Source organism: Dermacentor andersoni, chromosome 9 (genome assembly GCF_023375885.2).
Source record: "Dermacentor andersoni chromosome 9, qqDerAnde1_hic_scaffold, whole genome shotgun sequence".
Classification (NCBI taxonomy): domain Eukaryota; kingdom Metazoa; phylum Arthropoda; class Arachnida; order Ixodida; family Ixodidae; genus Dermacentor; species Dermacentor andersoni.
In genome coordinates, this window is record NC_092822.1 from 7,631,462 (window position 1) to 7,656,156 (window position 24,695).

Sequence of the window (24,695 nt, forward strand, 5' to 3'; positions counted from 1 at the left end):
AAGGTACGTAGGAAAAAATATAGGCTGAAGGTGCAGGATCATAATGCAGGATCAACTTAAGATTGATAAGCTCAAATATCTACATGCTCCAGGCAAAAGATACCCGCGAACTAACCACGACTAAGTCATAAAGCCGGACCATACCAACAGTGATACATATCGGTACTCATTTTTCCTGGATGCGATAGAAATGTGGAACCAATTGCCAAACGCTATTGTTAGCCTAAAAGATGTCACCGACTTTGAAAATGCTGCTGAGGCATATTTATGGGAGTTTTCGATTTAGTTTTGAAGTGCCAAGTGATATGTGCGACTTGATATTCATTGTACGTATTTTGATAAATGTCAGAAGTGTGCTGAACAGCATTCAAGTGAACATCTTATTAACTGTGAATTGACAAGTGTTAAGCAACTTTACGTACATTGACATTGTCCATATTTGATTTATGTAATTGTATTGTCCTCTCTGTTATGACCCTCTATGAGAGTTGACAGTATTAATAAATAAATAAATAGACGAGGAATGTGGGTAAGAACACTTTATTTTCAGCACACATGTTTTTTTAATGAACTGCTGTTATACTGCTAAAATCTGCACATTTAATAAAAGTACACTGCTCTGCTTCATCACTCCATGCTAAGTGCAAGTATCCTGTACCAGGAAGTCAAACCAAGACGTGGGATGTTCAGTCTGTGAAAATAAAAACAAGTTTGAAACATTAACGTGCAAAAACTAAAGCACACTCAAGAAAATAAACACAGCACAGGAACATATCCAATGAATCAGAATTACCTTTGAGAGCAAACATATAGTTTCTATGGCACAGTGAAGAAACCTTATTCCTCCGGCTTTTTTTGTGCGCGAGAAAATATGAAAGTGCATGCGTTCTCCCCATATTGTGTATCTGTCACCTTTTCACACACAACAAAGATGTCTCAATGTGCCCAATTGTCTTTGCATATCCATTTCTCTGCTCTCATACCATGATACCTACAGTTAAAGGCTGTAGCAATGCTTAGCTTGAATGAACCAACACAAGCTACATGCACTGTGCTGTTGAACATGGCATTGTAAGTTAGATTCATGCACAGCACATTCATGTGCCATAAACATTTGATTGTGATTGTAGGCAAGATAAATAAAAAGAAGGTATGTAAATAAGAATATTCCCTAATAAGCTGTGCAGAAGTGCTCTCCCGTTTGGACAGAAGCCGAGCACAGCTGCAGTGAACAAGAAGCCAACTTATACAGTATTTAAAATCTAGGTTCTAAATGTGCTACAGATTTTTCTGAATTCATGGTCGAAAATCTAGGTGTTAAAGGTGACAAACATTTAAACAGGTCTCTATTCGGACTGGTAATGCTATGTGTCCCCTAGTTTGATAAAATATGCCATATCACTGGTCTCCCAAGCTACGGCTGCTGTCCAGTTGCAAGTGCAAATCACTCAATTATGTCTAGGGCACGTTTGAGCAAAAGGCAGCCAAGATTACTGTGCCATTGAGATCTATTTCCTGACATCTGATTTCTTCTCAGAAAGCTACCTGTCAAAAAAAAACCTTCACAACAACATAACCCAAACCTTTCTTGAGTAAAGCCATCAGACTGGTCCTTGAACACTAATTACACAGTGGCTCTTTGTGATGTAATGTTATGTACGTCAGCACCTAACGAAGTACAGGAAAATTTAATAATGGCAGCGTGACAGGTACACAAAAAAGTAAAGGGATAAAACATCACACAGGCTGCCATCAGTGTTCATATCTCCATTTCAATGTGGATGTTTTTAGCAGTGAATACATGTTCTCATTAAAGTGAGTCATATTATTACAAAAGCGAAGGGCAAGGGTCTTTACATTCTAAACTGACAAATGTGCTTTATTACGATTCACCGCAATACAGGAGGTGTTTTGCAGTGAACCATCACATAAGGTTTTGGCTAACTACGGCGGGTGTGTCCGGCAGCGGGGCCTCTTGTGTATTGCGGTAAAGCGTATTATTATGACAAGAGCTAACCTGGCACGTATGGCTTTAGCCAACAAAAGTTCTCAAGACATCATGCATCCTGCCACGAAAATCTGCTTTGATGAGAGTAGAACATTAGGTTAGTCGCTGACAGAAACCATACATTCCAGATTCACGTAAATCTTTCCCAATATCGGCATGCTTCACCGCAACACACAAATATGTTGCGGTGATAACGGTGGTAGAACAGGCTGGTGCAAATGTTTCGACAGGGGAGCGTGCCTTCATCAGGGCAACTGCTTTCCTTGGCAGTTTTCATATACGTGAGTCCCCCCAACTCCCAACAGGGGAGATTTACATGGACCTTTGCCAAGAGACGTACCGACAAGCGTTTGGTAGTGGCTGGTAGAGATGCAGGAGTCTAAAAAGCGTTGCGAAATTCGGTTCCGTAAGGTTAGCTTTACCGCAATACAAATATGTTAAGTGGTTAGACATACAAAATATGTTGCGGTGAATCATAGCAAGGGTACCTGGCCTTTGATGCAAAGCAACTTCCCAAGAGGCACGGTAATCCCGTGGCTAGTTATGCAGTTCCCCGCATGCGAGTGAGTTCCCTGCGTTCGGCGGTTTCCCAGTGACATACAAAATTACATTGATTGACTGTGTTGTAAATGGGCGACGGCCCTATATGCTGATGCAAAAGCGTCGTTTCGCTTTCGAAAACTGCGCTCGGCTAAAGAGAACAACCTTGACTCGCAAAGCAGTTGAACAGGAAACTACGAAATTACGTAGCTATTATGGAAGAAATCAACAGCTCAGAAAAAAATGGCCGTGTAAACATTAACTGGCTTACGAGGTCGACAAACCAACGGTTCAAAGCATCACAGCCACGTCCGAAATAGCGCTGAAGGCCGGCCAGTACACTTATGCGCCTCGGCGCGCGTAATGTAACAGGAGACGGCAGGTGCACGCATACATCATTAAGGAACACATATTATTTATGTCGGTGAAAGCGGTCACTCTTCAGTTCTGACATGCTTCAGCGCGTAACACTAGTATACTGCGGCGAAGCTGACTTCAGGAAGCCGACTTCTTCAACTCATCTAGCGAGGCAGGTCCGTTTATCACGCTTGGCAACGTTTGACATTTTCTGCCTTAATTTCGTTTGTTCTTTTTAATTTTCTTATCACAGTGACCCTGTATCACGCAGTAGCAGAGCTAGTTCCGCGTCTTAACTGCGTTAGGAAAGGCAAGCGTGTATGCAGCAGGCACGGCAGCATTGGCTCTTGTTTGGAAACTTCAAGAGACGCTCTTCCGCGCAGCGATGTGATTTGTATTATTAAAAGAATGCAGGTGACGATTAAATGAGCCGCAGCAAAGGTGTAAAAAAGCAGTAGTAATGCTGTTCTAAGATCCTCTCGCTCGAGCGAGATGGTCTTAAAAGAAACCCCGATGTAACGCGATCTGACGGAACAGCTCGTCATGCCAGTGTTTTCTTACGTCCTCGTTCTTTCGTGCATCCTCCCCTGAACCAGACTACTGAATGGTTCAGTGCACGCACTGACGATCCTGACGGAGGCAATACCACTCACATGAGCAGCTCCATATAAGATGCCACGGCCCATTCCACATGCCGGCTGCAATTTGACGCGGCCAGGAGGCAAAATATGCGCACAAGGTACCTAATGGTAACGCATCAAACTGCTCACAGCCCCAATCCTTTATTACACGCATATAGCGTGGAAATATGAATTACTCACGCTCTAAGTGGGCACGGAATACGGACCGTTTCGCAGCGCAGCCGGCTCCGTAAAGCGGCCGCCATGGAAATGAGCGGATGTGACATCATGGGTTATAGCGGACGTGACGTCATGGGTGAACGTAGACATTTCGGGCACCTTTCGTCTGCTGTGCCCCGGGCACAGCAGACACGGCCCAGACCCGTGTGCCTCGGTCGCCAACTGCTGTTCTTTTTTTCGGTCGTATTCTACTATACCGACTGTACCTATGGTTTAGCGTTTAAAACACGGTGGTGTAAAAGTTTAATTTTGAAATAATTATAAAACACCAACCATACATTTTAATGACCTAAAAGACGTTGTAAAACGAAATTATACTCTTCAACGTTCTTGATTCAAAAGAGTCATCATTCTCACCGATCGTTGTTAGGGGACGCTGCAGTCGTGTTTCCGTTAAGATTCTTAGAGTTTCCGCTACATATTGTGTTGGGGTGGTCGTGGTGGTTGTGTCGTTATGTTATAGTTTCAGAAATTCCCCTTAAATGCAACTGTCGCGCATGACATAGCTGGAGGTTGTGAAAATTATCCGCTTATGGGTGACGGGTTTCTCCCAATATCAGCGTAACCCGACAGCGTTGTTCTGTGGCCCGACGTCAAGATATTATCGTGTGGGAAACAAGTGTCGCAGTGTTACATTCGATAACGACGGGGTCGGTTTCGCCCTAAATTGCGCTCTCCCGTCAGGGCACCACCGAAGAGCAGCGGCGGCCCGCGGGTGACAAGAGCGGTCTCGGCCGGGACACTTCACAATTTTTTGTCGTCGGAGGGACCCTTGCGACCGACGACAAGCGCGGCCGGGTGACCTTGGTGGCAGCGTTTCGTGATCAGCTGCAGCGATGATGGAGGTGCGCGAACGTCGCGGCGCGTCCGCATCGGCGTCCGCCGCGGTTTCGGGCAGCGGCGGAGTCGTCGTACTCCGACGAGGAGCGACCACTACGGCGGCGCCCGAACTCGAGGGCTTCCTTGACGACGCTTGCTTGGACGAAGACGAGTCGTCGCTCGCGCCACCCGGCACCCCCGCCGAAGACGAGGAGGAACAGGGCGTAGACGAGGAGCTGTCGCTGCCGGCGCGCGCCGCCGAGCAGGCCGAGCATCTGGTGCGCAAGGTGCTCGAGGAGGCCGAGCAGGCCGAGCAGCTAGTGCGCAAGGTGTGGGAGGAGGCCTGGAAGGTGTGCCACTTCAGCTCGCTGCCGCAGTGGCTTCAGGACAACGACTTCCTCCACCGGGGTCACAGGCCGCCGCTGCCGTCGTTCTCGGCCTGCTTCCGCTCCATCTTCCGCATCCACACCGAGACGGGCAACATTTGGACGCACTTGCTGGGCTGCCTGGCGTTCGTCGGCATGGCCACATACTTCCTCACGCGGCCCTCGGCCGAGATCCAGTGGCAGGAGAAGGTGGTGTTCGCCAGCTTCTTCGCCGGGGCGATCATGTGCATGGGCATGTCGTTCACCTTCCACACCGTCAGCTGCCACTCGGAGAAAGTGGGCAAGCTGTTCAGCAAACTCGACTACTGCGGCATCGCGCTGCTCATCATCGGCTCGTTCGTGCCATGGCTCTACTACGGCTTCTACTGCGACACGCAGCCCAAGCTCATCTACCTGACCGTGGTCGTGGTGCTGGGCATCGCGGCCGTTGTGGTCTCGCTGTGGGACAAGTTTGGCGAGCCGCGCTATCGGCCGCTGCGGGCCGGCGTCTTCACGGGCTTCGGGCTGAGCGGCGTGGTGCCCGCGCTGCACTACCTGATCGCCGAGGGCTTCCTCAGCGCCGTGTACGAGGCCTCCTTCGGCTGGCTCTGCCTCATGGGCGCGCTGTACATCGCGGGCGCCCTCTTCTACGCGCTGCGCGTGCCCGAGCGCTGGTTCCCGGGCAAGTGCGACATCCTGGTGAGATACGTCACCCTCTAGCGCTGTTTTCAGTCTCGCAAATAGGCTATTACGAGCTTGCGCTCTTTTCGGGCTCATTCACACCGGCGACCAAGTTGGTCGCTTTTAGCGAAAAGCGACTGTAAGATATTTTAAAAAGCTCATTCACACCGGCGACTTACAGAGGTTGCGCGACCATTTGCGAATGGCGACCGTTGTCTTGCCTCTGACCTGCACGTGCCCCCTCGTCATCCTTGTTGGAGTCTGCATGGGTGAGCTGGCATGGCGAGGTGTAGGAGTCATTCGAGAGAAAGAGTATCGTTTACACGGAGAAGTGGCTGTTCACACTGCCTGTCGCTTTCCCTCAAATGCTTCCTTGGCGACTAGGGTGACACACCCGCAGTCAAGTTAGCTGTTCGAGGTGTGCTGGCTGCCTAAACGTAAGAAAAAAAGAAATTGGATGAATGTCAATACCAGTGCTATTGCTTCTTGCCTCTTACCTGCATTTGCCTCCACGGCCTCTTGGCTTGCAGAGTTTGCATTAGGGAGCTGATGTGGCTAGGCGTAGGCATTGTCTAAGCAAATAGAAAAGGCCATTCAAATGGGGAATTATGCAAGTAAATGCAGTTCTTATGTCTGCTTCTTGCACTCTTCTTGCCTAAAAGTTTTCGATGATAGTGTCCAGAATACACCAGCACTTTGACTGCTTTTGCTTTTTACCTGCAGGTGTTGCTGTGAGATCCTTAGTATGGTTGCGTGCAGCACTGTAACACTTGGTGGAGGCATTTGAAGTGGTAGCCAAAAATTTAAAGAATCATCCTGGTCTGCATGAATGCTTTCAATTTCTAAATGCAGTGGTAACTATCACTATTGGTACAAGGCCCCCCACATCTATACGGCAAGTGCCACAGCTCGAAATTGAATTTTTCCTTTAGTGTTTCACAGGGTGTTTGATATGTCCACATTTGATGTGATCGATTTCTTTTTATTTATCCCAGTGTGGAGAGAGCATAATTAAATTTTTGTTTTTTTTTATTTTTGCATGGCTTCTTTTTTTCTGAGTTTATGAAGCAGTAGTCTATTGAGGCTAAAGTGACTCATCTAATGACAATCATCAGCTTTTGTTTTGCAGAAAAACAATGCATTTCCTGACCCATTGTTTGCTTTCCAATTACTCGCATAATTTTGCAGAGTATTCTACCTATATTGACTTTCTTGGCCTCCACTAGAGAGTCTTGCATTTTCAAATACCATTCTTTCTTTTAAAAATTATTCGACACTTCTCATAATTTCTCTACCTTGGGCTTCTGATGCTATGCATTCATCATTCTTGCTTGTTGTTTCTGACTAGAAATGTCTTCTGTAATTTAGAGCTTAAATTTTACCTTTGGAACACACAGAAGGGCTTGCCATTGCATATCTGCTAAACAGGGAAGCATGTTTCATTAAACATTTGCAAAATCCAATAGAAGATTGATGAATGCAGCTTGCAGTATGATTTGACTGAATGAGCCATAAATGTAACTCATCTCACTTGGTAAATTAAAGCACATATTAGTGTGATGTACAACATATGTTACACTAATGTGGTGGGTTCTCTTTCTACAGCAAAATAATCGGTGCGCAAGAAAAAGTTATTTTTGCATACCCCTTGTACACACTAATTTAAGGAAAATGAGATGGAGCTGTCCATACGATCTACTTATTTTACCTGCGAGTGTACACACCAAAGATGTGTCCCAGCTGCTTAGTAGTATTTGAGATTATGTCGGTATTGCACAAGTGCGTGTTGTCTAAAATAATTGAATTTTGAAAATGCTCGTAGGGATCTGATGTGCATATCTGCAGTTTATGGATACTTGTAAAAGACTCAGCATCAAGTGCAAGTGAACGGTCCCACAGGCCCGGAGTCGATCATGCAAATAGATTCTCTGCACACATTTGTGACCAGAAAAGATATGACACATGAAATAGGATGCAAGGAAGTGTTGAAAATATTGCACAGTTAATAAAACACCTACGCTATTAATATGTGGGTTCATGCACTCGATTTTGTCCGTATTAGGCACTTGCCTTTTGATTGCTTCCTGACACAGAAATACTCGGCATCAGGCTGTTTTTCTGCCGTGGCCTTTGTAGAAGCATGATTGTTCAAAGTGCAACAATTAAGCAGATTCTATGACTTGCTTGTAGATTCTCCAGTACAATTCCAGTGCGCTGGTCCGCCTGTCCAGCAATTTCCTACTAAAGAGAAACCTGCAAATAAAAACACCGCTCCGCATGTAAAAAAATGCTCTACTGTGATGCTTCTCAAACGATTGTGATGCATGACAGGAGCTGTCTACTCGCGTGATGTTCTGAACAAGAAGATACATTCGTTTACCTACATGTGAAGGTATACACCAGAGCACTTCAGGGCTTGGGAGGCACAAAAGGCAGGAATGTGCCATAGCGTCCGATGTCGTCACGCGATCACATGTCAAATCTAAACTGTACGAGACTACTACGCATCCAAAAAACAAATTTGCAAGCGAAATTTGCGCCATGCTTTATTGCATGAATATGTACATCGTGACTTACATAAGTCACGCACTTAGCAAGCGCTTTCTGTAAACTTAATATTAACGCATCACCTTCATAAAGCCGTCGGGTATGCATTTTTAAATGACAAAGCATAAGGTGACCTGTTCTCGTTTTCAGCTTTTTCAGTAGTAACTGCGCTGACCGCATTGACCAGTATCCACAGGGCAGCGTCCTAGCGGTTGCCACTTTATCGGTCCAGCGTTTCCTCTACAGTTGGCCATGTATTAGACAGTTTTAGTATAGCATACGCTAAAGAATAGCGTGTCGTCACTGCGCATGCGCTGAACGCTAGACAAAATAGCGGGTATAGTGGGTGTACGCAACGCAAACGAGTTAGCGTTCTTGCGTGGTTTGCGAAGTTTGCGTGAAACATGGCGGCGGTCCCGGCTGCCCGCTTCGAATTGAATTTGGCGTTGCTTTTGTAAAATGCACTTCGTTCGTAGCAAATGATTGTGTAAACGGCTTTCGCTTAGTCTCAGGCCGCTTCGACGACAGAGTATTATGCATAACCTCGTGGTGTTTTCGAAATCGCTTCTCGTTTCAAACGAGTCGAAGCCTGATGAAAGAAACGTTCGAGATGTCAGCTCCAGGCGGGAAACAGCCTCAACGACGGCATATGGCCTCTGAGATCCAAAGATATCGCCGGTCAACTAAAATTGTACGAAACGTGCACTGCTTAGCGTATGCTACACTATAGCGTATAGCGTACGCTAAACTAAAACTGTCTGTTAGAGAGTTTTAGAATAGGGGCCCCAAAGAGCTTTGCAGGTGTTATCGTTGGGGCATGCAGGAGTGAAGAGGTTTAGAATAGGGTTTTGCGTTTGCGGATAGCGTCTTGCGCTGACAGCATCACTACGGCGTCAAAGAAAAGCTATTACAAATAATTAAATAAACTATACCATTTTATGATAGGAATAGTAATTTTGACGTGTGTATTCGCATTTAATTACAATTTTGAGGTTATTCTGTAAGCAGCAAACAATTAGTTGTGCTTAGTTTTGAGCAAACCAACTTTACGTGCCTTCACCAGCCAAGCTTAGCCTTGTTAGGCCTACGAGCCATAACATCAACAATCGAATTCGGAATCAGCGGCGTCTAATGAATCAATCTTCATAACACACGCTAGTTGAGAGAAAGCGATAACCGCAGTCACTTCTCCTAGCTGGCGAACTTCACGCGTTACCACGAATTGAACCCAGTTTGGTGCTAGGCTAGAGCCATCGAGTTTCTCACTATAACACCTAGAGGGAAATCTGGTGCCACCGTCTATGGGAGTTTCTTAAGGAGGCACCGCGCCGTCATGGGAATGGCGGTATATGTGTCTGCAAGGCTCGTGTTGGCTGGTGTTGCAAGAGGCTTCGTCTAAAACGTGGGTATGGCTACACAAATAACGTGTTCTCAAAGTAAAATCTTCATTAAATGTTTCCATACACGCATATTACATCTTTACTCACCTACAATGCATGACCAAGCGAAGAAAAGCAAGAACAGACGACCAACTGTTTCAAAGCGAGCGCGAACCTTGTCGTCTTTAGCGGCCCGCTGATACTTTTTACGCAAGATATAGTCGTACACGCAATAACAAGTTCTCATAGTTAAATAAAACATGTTTTCGCGTAATAATAAAGCTGAAACAGCTCTTCCCGTGCTGTTTTAGTAGAAAACGAATCATTGTGACAGACGGAACGGTAGTTGCCAAGCGCGTCTTCAAGGTGTCCTGTCTCTCCGAGAACGATGCCAATCCGAAGTCACAATATACCGGCATTCCCATGCATACCACAGCGCAGCAGTGCCAGATTTCCCTCTAGGTAATGTAGTGAGAAACTCTATGGCTTCCCAACGCAAGATAGCGTTCCCAACGCAAAACCCAAACGGAGTTTGCGTCTCGCGCATGCGCAGTGGCTTCGACGCTATTTCTTTTGAGGCCCCAAAACGTTTGGGGCCTCTATTCTAAAACTCTATACGCCTAGACCGTTCGGGGGCGGACAGCAGCGTTTCACGGTCCCGCTGCTGTTCGGCGCCCTCGCAGGAACGAGAGAGAGAGAGAGAGAGAGAGAGAGAGAGAGAGGGGAAAGCGGTGGCCCGCGCGCGCTAAGTTCGAAAGCTACCTCGCCGCGATGCTGCTCCTAAGTCCAAGACTTGCTGCGCTATGGCGCCGCAACGAGATGGACAATGCAGTCCGCACAACCGCGAGAGAACGGCGTTCGTAGCGTGGGACGGCCTCTACCAGTTCAAGGTTAGGCCGTTCGGCCTTTGTAATGCCGCGGCAACCTTCGAAAGAATGATGGACTCCTTGGGTGCGATCTTGTACGCGTTCCAAAATAGAACGGAGGTGGTTCGTTCTTTACGTCACGAAATAGGCGGTATGTTCCGTTCCGTTCGTCCGATAGCAGACGACACGGAATGATTGACAGCAGATATCACGTCACAATTGACGTCATGGCGTTCGGCACGGTTCAAATTGACGAATCGTATTTGGCTCGGTGGAACGAACCGCCTCCGTTCTATTTTGGAACGCGTACAAAATCGCACCCAAGTACTTCGCGGCTTTAAACTTGTTTATAAAACACCTTACAGGCCCTGTCAGGCGTTGAGTAAGCGATGCAATGTAACAATGAGCTGTTGAGTACAATGGAAACAACTCAAAAATAAATCTAACACAATTGTACAGTGGCTGAACTAAAAAAACAAAAAGCACAGAATGCATACTCAAGCATAACAGCAAGAATGATGGAGATTAAGTAAAAAGCGCGCACAGTCGTCCACGAAATATTTTACGATCGGTTATCGAGACGATTTCATCGGGAAGACCATTCCAGTGAGATATGGCACGAGATACAGCAGATAAATTGATAGCAGTAGTTTTACCAAAAATGCGCTTGAAGCTAAGATGTTTATGTAATCTTGAGGACGCACGGGCGGGGGTTTCGAGGGGTAATATGCATGGCTTATCGGAATGAACATATTTGTGAAGTAGATTGAGTAAAGCAACCTTGCGGCTGATTTCTAGGGGCTATAAAGAAATATCGAGCTTAATCTGCGTTATACTGGAGTTCCGATCAAAATTCCGAGTGATATATCCGGCAGCTCTGTTCTGTATGCGTTCTAGCATGGTTATGAAATATTCTTGGTGTGGTGACCATACAGCGGATGCAAATTCTAATTGTGGGCATACAAACGTCAGGTATGCTAATTTACGCACGTCAGCAGATGAATTTTGCAAGTTGCACCTCGGAAAGCCAAGCATTTTAGATGCAGTTGCGCAAATTGTAGTAATGTGCGAAGACCAAGAAAGGTCACTGTGAGGTTTACACTAAGGTATATTTAGGTAGTGGCAACGTTGGGTAGTGGTACGTGAGAAAGTCGTATTATTTAAAGGGACGCTGAAACGATTTTGACGATTTTCTACAAACGTACTGAGTCGTTAGAGTAGGTCCTTCTGATCATTAATTGACACATCTAAGTGCTCCGCGTAAAGCGTGTAATTTATTATAAGGTTTTAAAAATGCACATCGCTGCCGATCGTAGCACACTGCTAGGCGGAATATTAAGCCGCCCCTACCCATATGACAGAAATCGCCCATATGACGTCAGTGGGGCGAGCTATCCGATTGGCTGACCAGAGCGCGTGATCGATATTTTTTCCAACTTTATGGTAAACAAATGATGTTTGTAAAGTTGGAATGTTAGTTAATTTATTTTTATAAAAAGAAAGTAACATAAAGAGAATGCACAAGAACAATCTTTCAGTACACTTAAGCACTTCCGGCACACAGCTGTCGTCTGCTTGTGTTACAGCGTGCTCCGTCTCTGACGAGAGCTCCGTAGTCAGTGTCGGTCTGTCTTTTCGCGAGCGCTGTGATTCGACTTTGTTGCTTTGTGGACTGCAACCGTAGCGACTGGCAATATGGCAAGCTGCGACATCGTGTCCTTGTGCAAGCCAGTAGACAAGCGGACTGGCTGCAACGCATTGGACAGCCGCTATCCGATGGGCGCCAGAATTTGCGCGATGGCGGCCATCACTTTACACCGGAAGATTACTAACGAAATAGCGTTTCGCGAGTCCGGTATTAGGGTAAACGCAAGCGCAAGGGGACAGGGCCTGGCCGTGTCCCCTTGCGTGTCGTTTAAGGGGATGAACAGAGGCGCAAATGTGAATGGTCTGCATGGTGCAGCCACCTGGTGGCATAGAGCTCAACTACACACAGTAGCAGTAACAAAATGTATTCTTCTTTGCTGCTGGCGTAAATTTTTGGCAAGAGTGTAATCGTTGACACGTTGTTTTTGTAAATGTTTAAAATGTTTTACACTTGGTTGGAGCAATATTAGCTCTTTCTGTGGCAGGTTAAGCTCTGCGCCAACGGGTGGCTGGACCGTGGAGACAGATCAGGCAGCTCAAGCACGTCTACGCTAAAGTTCCTTCATCAGCTTGAGTTTATGCCTTCACCGTTCCGTCAAAACGTTCTTCTAGTGTGTGATTACCGGAATACCAGACATGTTCGGCGCTACGACAGAATGCTCGCAACGCACGCTGCTTCGATAGCTCTTGCCAACGCCTCCTTTATTAGGCGTTGCTCTTGCTTGGGGTTGACGGCCAAGCCGATAGCGGAGAAGTTTCGCGTGGGCGGGGACGGGCTCCAAAACAAACGGAAGTGGACGATGTGACGCCGCATCGTGACGCAGAACCAGTGAAGGTGGAGCTCAGCCCCGATCGCTCGGCGAACGAGTTGAGGAGGAAAAGCATGGCTAGGGAGGAGGGTAACTTGTAATCGCTTGTAGCTCCATTAATACGTAACGCTTCACTTAAATTGTGGTGCGAATGTTCTACTTAAGCTGTACCATACGCGTCTACTAAATTTGTCCGAACCGTTTCAGGGGCCCTTTAAGCTGTATGTGAATATGGAGCTCGTGCGCTTGCGTCAGAACGATATTTGGACATTTGGAAGGGTTAAGAAACATTTTCCATATGTTACACTAGTCGATAATAATGTGAAGGTCATGCTGCAAGGTGGTATGATTGTTAAAGTGACCCTGAAACGATTTTGACAATTTTCTACAGACGTACTGAGTCGTTAGAGTAGGTCCTTCTGACCATTAATTGACACATCCAAGTGTTCCGCGTAAAGCGTGTAATTTATCATAAGGTTTTAAAAATGCACATCGCTGCCGATCGCAGCACACTGCTCGGCGGAATTTTAAGCTGCCCCTACGCATATGACGGATATCACCCATATGACGTCAGTGGGGCGAGCTATCCGATTGGCTGACCAGGGCGCGTGATCGATATTTTTTCCAACTTTACGGTAAACAAATGATGTTTGTAATAGTTGGAATGTTATTTAATTTGTTTTTATAAAGAGAAAGTAACATAAAGAGAATGCACAAGAACAATTTTTCAGTACACTTAAGCACTTCCGGCACACAGCAAGTGTCCGTCTGCTTGTGTTACAATGTGCTCCGTCTTTGACGAGAGCTCCGCCGTCAGTGTCGGTCTGTCTTTTCGCGAGCGCTATGATTCGAATTTGTTGCGTTGTGGACTGCAAACGTAGCGACTGGCAATATGTCAAGCTGCAGCATCGTGTCTCTCTGCAAGCCAGTAGACGAGCGGACTGGCTGCAGCGCATTGGACTGCCGCTATCCGATGGGCGCCAGGATTTGCGCGATTGCGGCCGTCACTTTCCACCGGAAGAGAGAGAGAAAGCATTTATTTATCATGGGATTGGGCGACTTCCTCGCACGGTGGAGCCCTTAGTTCAGGGCCCCATTGGCTCGCGCCACTCCGCGTGCCCGCCGGATCAGCCGTCGCTGCTCTTGCGGGTCTGAGCTGGTCAGCGCAGGCTCCCAGGAGGAAGGTGAAGGTGAAGGAATAGGGGAGTAGCCCGGAGCGTGTGGGCACTCCCAGGTGCAAGGATATACTGTGGGCTTTGCTCCACAATAGGGACAGTATGAGGGATATCGTGTGGGGTGGAAGAGGTGAAGATAAAAGAGGCAGGGAAATGAATTAGATTGAAGCTGTCGCCACGCGACGGCATCTTCTCAATTAAGGGAATTATGTGGTGGAGGGAAGTGTCTCCTGGTACCTCTGTAATATTGTAGAGTTTCAGTGTAGTTCAGTGGTTCTGTCGGTGTGTCGTCTGGGTTAGACAGCTCTTCCAATGGCACCCGGTTAGCGAGCTCTCGGGCTACCGCATTAGCGCGTTCATTACCATGGAGAGAGGCGTGTCCAGGTGTCCAGACGATACACACCCTGTGTAACGCTGTGGGGTGTAATGATGTAAGAATGCGGTGTGTGTAGGGTGTCACCCTCCCTTGTGCCAAAGTCTTGCAGGTGGTCTGAGAATCAGTGACCACTGTGATAGGTCCATCCGGCGCCGGCATGGTTGAAGCGTGTACGCCGGAAGATTACTAACGCAATAGCGTTTCGCGAGTTCGGTATTAGGGTAAGCGCAAGGGGACAGGGCCTGGCCGTGTCCCCTTGTGTGTCGTTTCAGGGGGTGAACAGAAGCGCAAATATGAATGGTCTGCATGGTGCAGCCACCTGGTGGCATAGAGCTCAACTACACACAGTAGCAGTAACAAAATGTATTCTTCTTTGCTGCTGGCGTAAATTTTTGGCAAGAGTGTAATCGTTGACACGTTGTTTTTGTAAATGTTTAAAATGTTTTACACTTGGTTGGAGCAATATTAGCTCTTTCTGTGGCAGGTTAAGCTCTGCGCCAACGGGTGCCTGGACCGTGGAGACAGATCAGGCAGCTCAAGCACGTCTACGCTAAAGTTCCTTCATCAGCTTGAGTTTATGCCTTCACCGTTCCGTCAAAACGTTCTTCTAGTGTGTGATTACCGGAATACCAGACACGTTCGGCGCTACGACAGAATGCTCGCAACGCACGCTGCTTCGATAGCTCTCGCCAACGCCTCCTTTATTAGGCGTTGCTCTCGCTTGGGGTTGACGGCCAAGCCGCTAGCTGAGACGTTTCGCGCGGGCGGGGGCGGGCTCCGAAACAAACGGAAGTGGACGATGTGACGCCGCATCGTGACGCAGAACCAGTGAAGGCGGAGCTTACCCCCGATCGCTCGGCGAACGAGTTGAGGAGGAAAAGCATGGCTAGAGAGAAGGGTAACTTGTAATCGCTTGTAGCTCCATTAATACGTAACGCTTCACTTAAATTGGGGTGCGAATGTTCTACTTAAGCTGTCCCATACGCGTCTACTAAATTTGTCCGAACCGTTTCAGGGGCCCTTTAATGGAATTAATCGCTCGGTAAACAACGCAATCGTCGGCAAACAGTCGTATGCAAGGAGAAATGTTTGGATATAGATCGTTAATAAATATTAGGAAAAGCAGAGGCCCCAAGACATCCCCCTGTGGAACACCGGACGTGACCTCAGTAATAGGACAATCGTTAACAACGGTAAACTGGCGACGAAGCGATAAGAAGTTTCTAAGCCAAGAAAAGGTTAGTGAGTCGATACCTACACTCTAAAACAAAATTACATCCTTTGGTTTATCTCTTGTCACACAACAATAAACGTCATCTGTCTTGTCCGCATTTCCTTTCTTTAACGCTGCGAGCCCGGTACTTCCCAGTAACGAACGGCATGCGCGTTATCAGCATGACATAGCATTCCCGACAGGAAAGTAGCGGGCGCGGCGTTTTAAAGAAAGGAAACGCAAGCAAGGCAGGTGACGATTACTGTTGTGTGGCATATATACACCCGAAAGGGTGTACCTTCGTCTAAGAGTGTAGATCAGATATTTTAGAAGTGAGCCGGCTATGGGGCAACGCGATCGAATGCCTTTGAGAAGTCCAGGAAAATTGCGTCTATTTGTTGGCTGTTGTTCATACTGATGTGTAGATAGGTGGTGAACTCCAGTAACTGTGTTTCCCAAGATAGGCCTTTCCTGAAGCCATGCTGTTTCTGAAAGAAAGTTTTTTTTTTCTAGGTGCGAGTAAATCTGCGAGGCGATTATGTGTTCAAGTAGTTCGCATGACACAGATGTTAGCGATATTGGGCGATAGTTTTCAGGCCTATGTCAATCTCCACTTTTAAAAATAGGGACAACCTTCGCAATCTTCTAGTCAACGAGCAAGACACCAGACGATAAGAGATGACACAAGACGACCACACCATACCGCAGTACGGTGTGGTAATGGTCCACATGTCTGTGTTATCTAGACGATGTCATAGTTAAGACTAAGATGGGCTAGTTGGCTGCTGGCTTGATGAAACATGCTTATAACGGCGCGATTTGAGTACAGGACACAGAATGCGACTGTCCTGTGTGCATTATTTCATCGGCGACAGTCCTGTGTGCAGTCTTCGTGTCCTGTCCGCAAATTTCGCCGTTAAACCCGTGTTCCATCAAGATGTCATAGTCTTCTCAGCAACTTTCGCGAGTCACCTCACGTGTCTATCGGCATTCTTGCTGTTTTCCGACGCGCCGGCCTGCAATTGAAGTCATCCAAGTGCCACTCTGGGCGTCGTCAAATTACCGTTCTTGCTTGTGTCGTCAGTGCCACTGCCGTTCAACCTAACCCTGACAAGATTCGTGCTGCCCAGAACTTTCCTGTTCCGCCACAGGCGTAAGAAGGAGCTTTGCTGGGCTGCGCTCGTATTTCTGTCGTTTTATCAAGAATTTCGCAGAAAGCGCTCGCCCACTCACCGACTTACTTAAGAACGACGTTCCTTTCAGATGGGGCCTTGCTCATTAAGCCAAAGCCTTCTGCACCCTCGTACGCTTGCTCACGGTTCCCACATTGCTGGCTCATTATGATCTGCCGCCACTGAACTTCATATGGGTGCCAGTGGCCATGGAATCGGGACTGTACTTGTTCAATGGCAGCATAACGCAGAACGCGTAATTGCATACGCCAGCCGCCTCCTGTCAACCGCCGAGAGGAATTTTTCAATTACCGAATGGGAGTGCCTGGCATTAGTTTGGGTAGTTGCCAAATTCCGCCCCTACATGTACAGCCACACATTTTCTGTGGTTACCGATCACCACGTCTTGTGCTGGCTCTACTAACGTAAAGACCCCACTGGATCATTGGGTAGAGGGGCGCTACGCCTCCAAGAATATTAATTTGGGGTTTTATGCAAGTCAGGCCGTTTCCACATGGACGCCAACTGCCTCTCCCGTCATCCTGTCGACCGCCATGAATATGATGCCTATGACACCGACTCTTGCGTCCTGGCAATTTCTGATCTGCACCACATCCGCACTGAAGAACGGCATGATGACTGCTTACGTGTTCTCATCGATCGTCTCAATTCTGGACATTTGGAGCCCACGCTGCACATGTTTGTGCTCCACGACGACGTTCTCTATGGCCGCAGCTTACGCACTGAAAAACCAGAATCTTTGCTCGTTGTACCACGCCATCTCCAGACATCCTTTCTTGAGCAGTTGCATGACGCCCCTACTGCAGGCCACCTCGGTGTTTCGCGTACTTACGACCGCGTGCGACGCCGCTTTTACTGTCCAAGCCTGTACCGCTCTGTGCACCGCTGCGTTGCAGCCTGTGCGCTCTGTCAGCGCTGAAAAAAAAACCTGCTGTGCTGCCTGCTGGACGCCTTCGCCCCATCGATGTGCCCTCACAACCATTCTTAAGCATTAAAAAGTAGAAAAAAAAAGATTATGGTTCAGTAATTATTCATAACGCTTCTAAATAAAGCAGAAACATTAAAACTATACGACACACTTCAATTAAGATGCTGCCTATTCCTTCAAAGTATTAAATATCTGAAACACAGAGTTCTCTTGGGGCATTGGGAAACCTAGCAAATAGCAGCGTGACACTTTCGAATAGTTGCTTACAGTTTTTTTGAAGGGACTGGCAACTAATTTGCATGGTACCCGTTTTTTTTTTGTGTGTGTTGTTGCATATGGGTCGCAAGCCCCAAGGGTAGCGTTGGCCTGGCGGCCTGGGGCACAACTGGAAGCATCCGAAGGTGCTGGCAAAGGATGAGTCGACTGCTAACAGAACAACTTGTTTATTCTAGCATCGCAAAAGAGCGGCCGGTCAGATCGACCGAAGTGGAGAGACGGGAGAGCACGTTACTCAACGGAAGAAATCGGAGCCCCTCTCTTGGCGTCCGGGGGCAGCTGCTTTTATACTCTCGGAGCTGAGGGCAAGAAGGAACGGCTCTGGATGGGGCGCACGTGACGGCGCCGCTCGGGCACGTTGAGACGAGTAGGTGACGCATCCGCCGGGCCGGCGCCGGTCAGACCTCCTCGCTTCACAGTTGGGGGAGCTCCTCTCCCCGGCTGCCGCGCTTTGACAAGCGTGGGCACCAACATGCACACACACACACACGAAGACACGTGGCATTGAAACATGCCTGGACGCGCTTGGCGGGGAGGCGTTGCGGCAGCGCTGAACGGGCCAAAATGTCCGCCGCTTTGAACGAAGCCCCGGCGTCCGTTGCATCCGCGCCGGCTCTACCGCGCGTCGTAGGCGAAACGTAACATTTTGCAACGGAAAGCTTACCAGTCGGTGTCTAATCATGAAGTGCTAATGCGGAAAACGCGTTGGAACATTTCTTGTCAGAATTTTTCAGTCTGCATTGAGGATGTAGTCGTGCTACAGTGTACTCGTGGTCTGTAAAAATGCTGGAAAGAGTGATAGGTGAGCACAATAGCGATTATACGCCGGGATTGGTGGGAAGCAGACAAGTGTGGCTTTAGCAGTAACAAAGTAATGTTTTGCTTATCAAGCCGATATTCCTACAATACATGTTTTATGAAGCTTTGAATTATTTTTACAATCAAAGATGGTGTCCGAATCTACGCTCCAGCAACGGCTCCCTCATGTTAACACAAACCGATATCGAAGGATATGCTTAGCCAAACCAGGCTAAGTGGTAGGATATGGCAGTAGTGCTATTATTGCTGTGCTGGAACCCCTTCACGGCACAACTCGGGGCACTAATTAACCAGGGTTGCAAGATCGCTCCAACCACAGGTAGCCAAATTGGCCTCCGCAGTAGCCCACATGTAGCCAAAAGTGAAATTTTCGGGTAGCCCAAAAGTAACCAAAAAGCTTCGTCTTTTTGTGGAGTCGTTTCTTAAGCATAGTGAATTAATTTTCGGCAAGAATACCTACATATTAGTTTTTCCACGCATGACCTCCGCGCGCATCGTCACGGAGGCCATGCGGCACGGAAAGCAGATGCTGCACAAGCGCAAAAAGTGCAGAAACGCAGACATGCAGGCAAATTCATGATAAGGCAAATGCGGTCTTCATTGCAAATGCACTGTTCTTTTTTTTTTCCCCCAGAGCACCAAATAACCACGAAAAGAACAACGCAAAGATGGCACCCCGCAATAAACACGTTAAGTAATGGCATGTATTCAGGTGTTCAGTATTGTTACTTATACAGCTCATAATTTCGTGTAACACCACACACTGCACTAAACAAAATACTACAAAAAATTTCAAGACAGTCTAACACAGTAGATGGCGGTTAGTACAAAATCTAGTGCGATATATAGACATAAAAAGTATGCTACGATTAAGCATCCCGAGCTTATTGAGAAGTGGAAGTGCTTGGTCCGTACAAAATGTCAGAGCTGAAACGGGACAAAAATTCTTGGCCCGGTTTAAAATCCTTGCAGCAGCCTCTGTTCCTGGCCAGGTCAAACTTCCCGTGGAGGAGCGCAACCAATGTCTCTTTCGACATTCTATTTCGAAGGTCGGTTTTAATTAGCGAGACCTGGCTGAACACTTGTTCGACGGCGGCATTTGATAAGGGTGGCGATAGCAAAGACAGGAGGGGGGTTTGGAGTTGTATAGGGAATGGATGGCTGTGGTGGCAACGGAAGAGGATTTGTTCTACGTTGGCGTTGGAGCAGGGGCAATTTGGGCAGTAAGGGCGAACTGCCACGTATAGGCGCCATGCGGCAGACAGAAAATTCGGCAAATTCCGGTTAGGTTCAGCCCTCCGTTCTGGCGCCGAGGTCACCCGCGGCATACCGTCAACGGGAGCCAAAAGCTTCTCATGCTTAAAACGTAGAACGGCGAAAGCTCACATGTGGAGACAGCAAGAGTCTATATATGTTCGCTGGCGCGCGCGCGCGCGCGCGGGTAGCGTTAATTCGCGGATGGAGACGTGTTTCCTGAGGCCAGCTTTCTTGATTCAAATTAGCAAAAGGCCGCGATCCTTGACCTTTTGACATGTGTTCTCTAACATATAATTTCCAAATTTTGATCTTGTAGCAGACGCGCTCAATTTCTTCAACCAGCTATCGTCTGCACATTGATTCCAGCGTGCTTTTCATTTGTGCTTAACTATTTTTACTTTTTTAACATAGGAAACAGATGCAGCCCAAAAATAGCCATATAGCCAAAAGGAAAATTCTGACGCCAACTGGGACAAAAAGTAGCCCAATCTGGCAGCCCTGTAATTAACTCGCATACTCATGCGCGTACAACAGCCCTCAGTGGTGCATTGAACAGCTCTGCACGCTCCGCTCGTTAGCGTGCCCTTCTTTTTTACTTCGTAACACACATAGAATATAGGGCAAAAACCTAATAACATATGAACTCCGCTTTTAAGCAATACACATGCACTTATTAACAGCCGGCTCACGTATACTGTAATCTCATATACTACATTCGAAGTGGTAAGACTTAACCGCCAGGTCGCGCGACTTACTTTGTTACTCTTTGCCAATTTAAAATTATAATTCCTACTTGAATCGCGAACAGCGTGGTGGATTGTATCACTATAAATCATGGTCATTTCATTTCCATCAACGTCTCACAACACATTCTGCCAAGTTGTCTGTCCATTTAAAGGTGTATTTGATCAGCACACATTTACCATCGCTCATAAACTTGGCGTATTGTTCCTCCTATGTTCGCAAAAATTTACCTCAGTTGTAGTTGTAATTATGCCGGTGCAGCTCTCTTAAACTGGTCTTAAAATGGCCTGGTTGACCTCCCTGCCTTTCCTCTCTTTGCTATCTCTCTCTCTTAAACTGACTGACAACCACTTTTCATGGTACTTTTTTTTAATGCAATGGAAAGCTTACCAGTCAGTGTCTAATCATGAAGTGCCAATGCGGAAAACGCCGTGGAACATTTTTTATCGGAATTTTTCAATCTGCAGTCGGGATGTAGTTGTTCACTTGAAGCATGCTGAAAACGGTGATAGGTGAGCGCGATATAGCCATTGTACGAAGGCATTATTGGGAGGCAGACGACAAGTGTGGCCGTAGCTGTAACAAATTATCATTTTGTTTATCAAATCTATGTCCCTGTGATTCATGTTTTCTGAATTGTTAAATGATTTCTGGGATAATAGCTACGTGTTTTCGTGGCTTCCTGTCCAACTGCATTGGTATTTAACCAATCAAAACAGAACTAATTGGATCGAAAACGCAACGACGACTTCACACGTGATACGGAGTTCAGCTTGTTGCCGTAGCAACGCTTGCGTTTTTGATTTCCGAAGCATAGAATAATGCGCGAGTTCCTAATAATATGGCAACTGCAATTTTAAGCAGTAGTTATGATGCATCTAACAACAGTCGACTTCGTACAGTAATCTCATAGACTACATCCGAAGTACGAAGGCCTCACCGCCAGGTCTTGCCACTTACTGGTTTTTGAGACTTTGCCAATTTCAACTTATAATTCTTACTTAAATCGTGTCAAGCGTGGTGGGTTGTATCACTATAAATCATAATCAATCAACGTCTCGCAACACATTCTGCCAAGTTGTCAGTCCCTTTAACAGTGGAACGCGATAGCATTGAAAGATCCCCGACTGCTTCTCACGCTTTCCGGCAACTGCAGTTTATGTAACCGTAATGTTTACCGGGAAACGCTGGTGGCGAACGCTATGCACAAAGGCGAGCCTTCTGGTAGAAATACAGCCTCTTGCGTGGGCCGATCCCGAAGGTAGTGCACCAGCCGCACAAATTGATTACATCATTTTCCTGTTTCTGTTATTGTTTCACGCTTTTAATATTTAAGTCTGAGAAGATTTAAAATAAAAGGCATGCGCTGTCGGTGTTTTGTTTCATGACACTTGTTTGTGGGCTGTCATTCTCAAAATTCCGAGGAATAACATTGTCAAGAATGTAAGACCAGGTATGAGCAACTATAGTGATAGAATGGTGCGGCAATATAACCCGCATGTACCGTATGCTATGTAGCAAGGCGTGATATATACGTACACCTAAATATATACGGAAATTTTCGCTCACTTCTTGGTTCTGTACAGCTACGTGGCTCGCATATATTTTTAATTTGGCACACATTACGTGGGACACCCTGTGTATGATATGCAGAATGTGGAAGCGCTTGCCTCGATATCAGCGCTGGTTAGACAGCGTGGTGAACGCACCCTGCAAGATGTGATTCCTCCGCTGCCTAGGATTTGGCGCTGCTGTCGGCTTGAAAATAGGCTGCCCGAACGGTCTCCCCCTCGCCGCCGAGGGTGAGACCGAAAACTTGTGTGGCCGGTGCCCATGCTGAGTGACCCGCCGTCGTGGCTTTGGCGTTGCGCTGCCCGAGGTCGCGGGATCGAACCCGGCCACAGCAGCCGCGATGGGGACGAAATGCGAGAACGCCCTTGTATACCACCGCCCAATGGGTGCACTTTACAAGGAACTCCAGCTGGTCAGAGTTAATCCGGAGTGCCCCATAATCACCTCTTGGTTTTGGCACATAAAGCCCCAGATACTTGAGTGGCGAAGTAATGACATGGCATTAAAAGGTTCGACGGTGCGTTGCGGCTGGCTTGCAATGAAGCAGGCCAATTAAAGTCTCAGCCGGGGGTTTGTCGGTGGTGTGTGCGCGTACATTACGGCGACCCGGAGTGAGTTCATTCTGTTCGCGCTCGATCAGATCGATTGAGAGAGCTCGGTGGCGGGAGGCTCGTGGGGGCAAGTGCTCACTAAGCCCCGCACAGGGGAGTGAGCGCTTCCGTGTGTCACAGTCTGTGTGACACGTTTTCGCGACCTGCGCACTTGTCCCGCGGTGCATCGGTGTTGAATCACCAATGAATGAATGTGAATACACTTTATTCTCGCCATCATCTGTTTCGGTAGAATTTCTTCCTGTCGCTGTTCCAGCTTCGCTCTTTTCTCTGATTGTTGAGCGAGTGTCACGATGTAGCGCACATTGCTTTTGGAGCGCCTCTTCCCCAACGCACTCTATCATCGTGATAACGTGACCACCTTGGTGGTCTTTACGTAGTCTTTATTGTGAGCAGTTCTGTGGGTTTGAACTTCCCCATCTGTGCATCGCGTCTGTCTCAAACCGCTTTACCTGTATTGTTGTACCGGCGCCCCTTTTTTGTTGTTGTTGTTCGCAGTTCCACAGCCACCAGATCTTCCACATCCTGGTGATTGCCGCCGCCTTGGTCCACTACCACGGCATCACCGAGATGGCCATGAAGCGGCTGACCATGGGCGAGTGCCAGGACTGAGGGCGCGGCGCTGCTGCATCGGTGGCGGGAATAAATGGAGAACGCTAGGCTTTTTTTGCAAGCACTGTCTGGTGTCTTTAGGGAGAGTGTGGACAGCCGGGTGTACAAGCGAACGCAAGCAGACAGAGGCGATCTGGGTGCGCCATATTGTGCATATGTAAATATTTCTTTTATTCTATCCTCTTTCCGTGCCGTTTTGCTCCCTCCTTTCTCCACTGTTGACTGCGTTTCAGGTGTCAGCAGAGAGCGCTGGATGGGTACTGCGGTCAGTTTTTCCTTCTTTCTTTATTTATCTAGTTATTTAATATAAACAACCAATTACTGCTATATACTGTCACTGTGCTTGCGGGTGCGATGTACACGGGGTGACTGTGTGAGGTATCTTGCGAACCTGTTGCACGGGCACTGTCGAGTGCACTTGAGTTATTATTAATTAAAAGTGCAGATGGAGCGTTGCTGTACATGTTATCTTGAAGCGTGCTTCGTACTTGGCTCCTGCTGCGTGCACTGCGCTTCAATCACTTTCTCGCAACTCCAAGGCCAATTGATTTCATTGAGGATTGCCCGTGAGGCAGGACCGTCAGATGTCTGCTGCAGATGACAAAAGGGAGCGCTAGCTGCGTCTGTGCGCGCGCCAAGGAATAATCGCCTGCGAGCCGAAATGTCGGTGTCCGACGCGAAGAGCCATGTTTGCCGGCGTACGTCGCTCGCGCGATCACATCCGTGGACGGCACGGAAATGGACGGGACACGTTCTTGTTTTTTAATGCAAAAGCATTATAGGTCCCATGAGGCAGAAAAGCCAGTAACCACTGTTTCGCAACGAATGGTACCAAAAGTCAATGTGATGTCATCAGCGTGTTGTACAACGTCAGCAGTAATACAGAAGATAGTAAATGTTAGAACAATGTCCATTAGTAGTAATTACGAGTAATTAATGTCAATTAGAGTGAAGTTAATTAAGGTTAGAACAACCTAGGGTAAAGTGACTGAAGGTGAAGTAAAGTGAATTAAGGTGAAGGTGGATTAAGAGGAGACTTGA

The 24,695-nt window shown here is 47.4% G+C and overlaps 1 protein-coding gene and 1 long non-coding RNA gene across 2 annotated transcripts; one reads left to right on the forward strand and one right to left on the reverse strand.

Annotated features, from left to right (window-relative positions):
* Nucleotides 1-524: 524 nt before the first annotated feature.
* LOC129383696 (uncharacterized) lies at nucleotides 525-3,886 on the reverse strand. The gene is made up of 2 exons (XR_008611569.2): nucleotides 3,727-3,886; nucleotides 525-691 (listed from the first exon to the last, which is right to left on the reverse strand). It is a non-coding gene; the product is annotated as an uncharacterized lncRNA (long non-coding RNA).
* Nucleotides 3,887-4,160: 274 nt separating this feature from the next.
* On the forward strand, nucleotides 4,161-24,115 carry LOC126526958 (adiponectin receptor protein-like). The gene is made up of 2 exons (XM_050174670.3): nucleotides 4,161-5,648; nucleotides 23,541-24,115. The coding sequence occupies exons 1-2, from the start codon at nucleotides 4,602-4,604 to the stop codon at nucleotides 23,652-23,654; spliced, it is 1,161 nt and encodes a 386-aa protein (XP_050030627.1). The 5' UTR covers nucleotides 4,161-4,601; the 3' UTR covers nucleotides 23,655-24,115.
* Nucleotides 24,116-24,695: the final 580 nt, after the last annotated feature.

What these genes read in the sequence shown, in the direction of transcription:
- LOC126526958 (XM_050174670.3), top strand. Translation starts at nt 4,602, where the DNA reads ATGATGGAGGTGCGCGAACGTCGCGGCGCGTCCGCATCGGCGTCCGCC. An exon ending in CGGGCAAGTGCGACATCCTG is followed by an intron (nt 5,649 to 23,540) that starts GTGAGATACGTC and finishes TGTTGTTCGCAG; the next exon opens with TTCCACAGCCACCAGATCTT.